Source organism: Rutidosis leptorrhynchoides, chromosome 1 (genome assembly GCF_046630445.1).
Source record: "Rutidosis leptorrhynchoides isolate AG116_Rl617_1_P2 chromosome 1, CSIRO_AGI_Rlap_v1, whole genome shotgun sequence".
NCBI lineage: Eukaryota > Viridiplantae > Streptophyta > Magnoliopsida > Asterales > Asteraceae > Rutidosis > Rutidosis leptorrhynchoides.
The window spans coordinates 704,594,042-704,598,968 of record NC_092333.1 but is presented as its reverse complement, the minus strand read 5'-3'; the positions used below and the strand labels follow the sequence as shown (position 1 = coordinate 704,598,968).

The window sequence follows — 4,927 nt, the reverse complement described above, 5'->3', positions numbered from 1 at the left end:
TAAATATCGGGACACGTATACAAGGTTTTGACATATCATATCGACGTATTTATATATATTATTTGGAATAACCATAGACACTCTATATGCAGTAATGCTGGAGTTAGCTATACAAGGTTGAGGTTGATTCTACAATAATATATATACTTTGAGTTGTGATCGAGTCTGAGACATGTACACGGGTCACGATATGTATTAATTAATTCGAATATTATATATTAAACTATATATGAATTATTAGACTGTTAATTGTGGACTATCGACTGTTAACTAATAATATTGGACAATTAAAATGAATTAAAATATTGATTATAACATATGAAACTAAACATTTCTTCAAGTTTGCCACTTGATTTCATCCCAAACCTTATTTGTATCTTGACGATTCCAAACTGCGTTCAAACCTTTCATAATTCTTGAAAATACCTCAATCGAGAGGATGAACCAACCGCACTTCATCTACAGAAGGAAAGATTTATGCATATAGTTATGCACCTGAGAAACTCTCGGCAACGGTGTAAACATTTAACACGTAGCTGTGCTAATTCCTTAGTGTTATTATTACCCAAAAATAACTTGTTAATCCCTTTCAAAGTAGCAAATTTTGTCACAGCTCCAGCAAGTCAACTTCGACTTTTCATTCGAAACAACCTTATTATAACCTTGATATATATACGTGCTCTTTTATTATTAGCAGGGAACCTTTTATATTCCACCATATTACCAGCAGACGTACCAGCAACCTCGTTGCTTCTTGGCTTAAATCTCTCTGATAAATCATTATATTTATTCATAGAAACCCTATCATATACTCATCCGCATCTTGTAACGAGAACTGCCATACCAATTACCGGGAATCAGCAAACAGTACTTTGAAAACTCACATCATATCTACATCAACAGTACTTTGAGCCTAAAGCTTACGAAGGAGTATTCTTAGGATATTCGTTAGAAAGTAAGGCATATAGGGTTCTAAATAAATATACAAATGTCATAGAAGAATCCCTAGATGTCACCTTTGATGAAACTCCTCCACCACCTAAGACTAAACCTTTAGATGATGATGAGGTGATCGAACAAGATGCTATAGAAATGATGCCAACTCAAGTCGAGTTCAATGACACAAATGAGGATGGATCTCATTTGAAACCAAGTAAGGTTAACTTAGCATCCTCAATAGATATTAAACATGTAAAAGATCATCCTATAGACCAAGTCATAGGAGACATCAACACTAGAACAACTAGGTCACAAGTATTTAACCTAATTGTCAATATGCTTTTATTTCACAAATAGAACCCAAAAATATTAAGGAAGCCCTATTAGATGAAAGTTGGATAGAAGCTATGTAAGAGGAATTAAATCAATTCCAAAAAAGTGATGTATGGGATTTGGTTCCTTTACTGAGTGAAAGCAACATCATAGGTACAAAATGGGTCTATAGAAATAAACTAGATGAGGATGGCAAAGTAGTTAGAAACAAAGCTAGACTAGTTGCATAAGGATATAGCCAACAAGAGGGAATTGATTACGATGAAACATTTGCTCCCGTCGCTAGGCTAGAGTTAATAAGAATACTTCTTGCATATGCATGTGCTCATAATTTCAAACTCTATCAAATGGATGTCAAAAGTGCTTTTTTAAATGGTGTAATAAATGAAGAAGTTTATGTATCACAACCTCCGGGGTTTGAAGATTTCGAAAAACCTTATCATGTTTATAAACTTAGAAAGGCTCTCTATGGACTTAAACAAGCCCCTAGAGCATGGTATGAAAGACTTAGAACATTCTTAATAAATAATGGGTTTGAAATGGGAAAAATTGATAATACACTCTTTATCAAAAGGCATGAAAAGGATTTAGTCATAATTCAAATATATGTTGATGATATTGTATTTGGATCTACTAACGAGTCTCTTAGCAATGAGTTTTCTAAGTTAATGCATGATGAGTTTGAAATGAGCATGATGGGTGAACTCAAGTTCTTTCTTGGACTACAAATCAAACAACTAGAAGACGGAACATTCATCAATCAACAAAAATACGTTCATGAAATGCTCAAGAAATTTGGAATGGAGAACTCGAAACCAATGGCGACTCTGATGGAAACAAATGTGAAACTTACTTTAGAAGGAGAAGGAGAACCATTTGATAGTACTAAATATAGGGGAATGATTGGATCCCTTCTTTATTTAACGGCAAGTCGGCCCGACATCATGTTTAGCGTGTGCTTATGTGCAAGATTTCAAGAGAATCCAAAGACGTCGCATGTAGAGGCCGTTAAAAGGATCTTTAGATACTTAAAAGGAACAATGCATCTTGGGTTATGGTATCCAAAGTTTACCGGGATTGATATTATGTGCGTTGCGGATTCCGATCATGGTGGATCAATGATTGATAGAAAAAGCACAAGTGGAGTATGCGCGTTCGTGGGGCTTTGCTTAACGTCACGGTTCTCAAAGAAGCAAACATCCATCGCATTGTCTACCACCAAAGCCGAATATGTAGCGATGGGAAGAGCGTGCGCACAAGTGCTATGGATGAAGCAAACCTTCCTCGATTACGGTATCTTCTCATCTGAAATACCCATATGTTGTGATAATAAAAGTGATATAGACCTATCAAAAAATCAAATATTACACTCTAGGACTAAACACATAGACATTAGGCACCATTTCCTTCGTGACCACGTCCAAAACTGTAATATTGTGATAGATAAGGTAGAATCTGCTGAAAACATAGCTGACATATTCACTAAGCCCCTTAAAAAGGAAACCTTTAACTTGCTTAGGAATGGGTTGGGAATGATGGAACATACTCCGTAAAATTTCTTCATAATCACGCACGGTCGAACCACGGTCGACCGTGATGAGAGCCGCCTGATGTCTGACGAATTTCTTTGTCTTTTATGCAACTCCTTTAATATCCAAACAACTTTTCCACCAAACCACATCTCTTCCTTAAACCCTAACCACTGAATTTATGGTTTTACTTTTGTCCTACCTTCAAGTATTCTTCAAAAAGTGGTCCATACTCTTTCAAATCTATTCAAGGTAAACACATAAAACTTACTTCAAATTTTACTAAAGTGATTATATTCTTTCCAAAATCATAGGAACACTTATTTCTTGCATGAATTACTTAAATATATGAGTAAAATTGTTGTAAAAAGTTTTTTTTTTTAACTCATATATGCTTTGAATTTTTAAACTCACTCATGCACACACACATATGTTTGAACAAATCATTATGATACTTGTCAATCTCATGACTAGTATCTACTTTTGACAAACATAGAGCAAAATTCAAGATGAAACTTGTCTAAATTTTCAAAAGAAAAATAGTACAATTTAATTTCAAATTCATAGTTTTCAAAATGAGTCTAGACAAGGACTAATCTACACATGTTTAGCATATTGATTTTCAAACTTAACAACTTGATTAGTTTGCTAAATTTGCGGTTTTTCTAGGAAATGACCAACACGAGAAATCAACGTATCACGAACAATAGGCAACACATGGAGACTAGAACACTTCATGAGGAGCGTGTTGTTCATCATACCGAGTTTCCAGAGCTAACTCAACTTTTTACCCATAACAGTTGTTTCTCATTTCTTGAGCTTGATGAAACCATTTATCCAACTCTCATTAGGGAATTCTATGCTAATCTTGATGCTTCCAACCCCGATCAAGTGACATTTCGACTTTTTAATACACCTTACACTTGGTCTCTTGAACAATTCGGAACCGTTATGCTCCTTCAACCGATCTAAGATCACTCAATCCTACGTTTCCATTGCAACCCATCTTAGATCTCATCACCACTCCGGGAGTACAACGAAACCTCAATCAACGGCTTCGTATTCAAAATGACGACATCCGCCATGATCTTCAACTTATTCTTAATGTCATTCGGAACAATGTCTATTGTCGGGAACCTACCGCCACTCACATCTCCGGAACCAAAGTTGTTATCATGTGGTCACTTCTCACTCAAGAACCCATAAATCTAGCTTATCTCACTACTCAAAGAATGGGTTACCTTCGAGAACTAGGAACTCGTCCACTTCCGTATTCAAATCATCTTAATCGGCTTTTCCGATTCGTTAATGCCATCAACGCTTCTCATGTCCCTCAACCCATGTCAACAATTCCTATTACTTATTGGGAGGCTCATCAAGTGATCATTCTCTCGTCCGATAATGAAAGCTCGACAATCTCGGATGCGTTTAGCACCAATGGAATTTATCCTTAAAAGAACTTAATGTTGGTTAAGAACAATTATAAGGGCGGGTAGAAACAACACTTATCCTAGGATTAACGCTTGTAATGCACTTGCTATGCTTATCATGTTTGTTACTTTTTATGTCTACTATTGGTTCAAGGGGGAGCTATTTTATTAACAAGAACAATTGATAAGTGTGTACAATTTAAGGGGGGAGCATTACTCTAGGGCGCGTTTAGTTCCAAGTGGGACTAACCTTTTTGCTTCGACAAAAGGGAGAGAAAGTGTATGTTAAGTGATGTTAACACTTATGTCAACCTACATAGTTAACACTTACTCATATGTTTGTCATCATCAAAAAGGGGGAGAATGTTGGTTAAGATTTAAAGCATAATATTCAAAAGTTAATCACTTTGTTTTGATGATGACACACAAGAACTAAGTAGTTAAATCATATGTAGGACGACATGAGTTCATGAGCCTAAACTATCTCTAGCAAAAGACCAATACTTAAGAAATCATCTTGGGAAAAATGCTACACCGCTGCACCACGGTCGACCATGACATCAACCGTGTGTGTCCTGCACCAACGAGTTCAAGCTTTTCTAAAACTGCAAACCCACGGCTGACCTCACGGACGACCGCATCCCGACCCAGTTTTCTCTGTTACCAATCTTGACCAAATAAAGTTTCACTAGTTCC

At 36.1% G+C, this 4,927-nt stretch overlaps 1 protein-coding gene across 1 annotated transcript; it reads left to right on the top strand.

Moving 5' to 3' along the window:
* Window positions 1–1,967: 1,967 nt before the first annotated feature.
* On the top strand, window positions 1,968–4,255 carry LOC139853605 (uncharacterized mitochondrial protein AtMg00810-like). Its single transcript, XM_071842987.1, has 2 exons — window positions 1,968–2,565; window positions 3,813–4,255. The coding sequence occupies exons 1-2, from the start codon at window positions 1,968–1,970 to the stop codon at window positions 4,253–4,255; spliced, it is 1,041 nt and encodes a 346-aa protein (XP_071699088.1).
* Window positions 4,256–4,927: the final 672 nt, after the last annotated feature.

Excerpts from the sequence above, each read along its gene's own strand:
- LOC139853605 (XM_071842987.1), top strand. The coding sequence starts at position 1,968 with ATGGGTGAACTCAAGTTCTTTCTTGGACTACAAATCAAACAACTAGAA. Across the intron at positions 2,566-3,812 it reads GCAAACCTTCCTCGATTACG|ATCTCATCACCACTCCGGGA; the intron begins GTATCTTCTCAT and ends AACCCATCTTAG.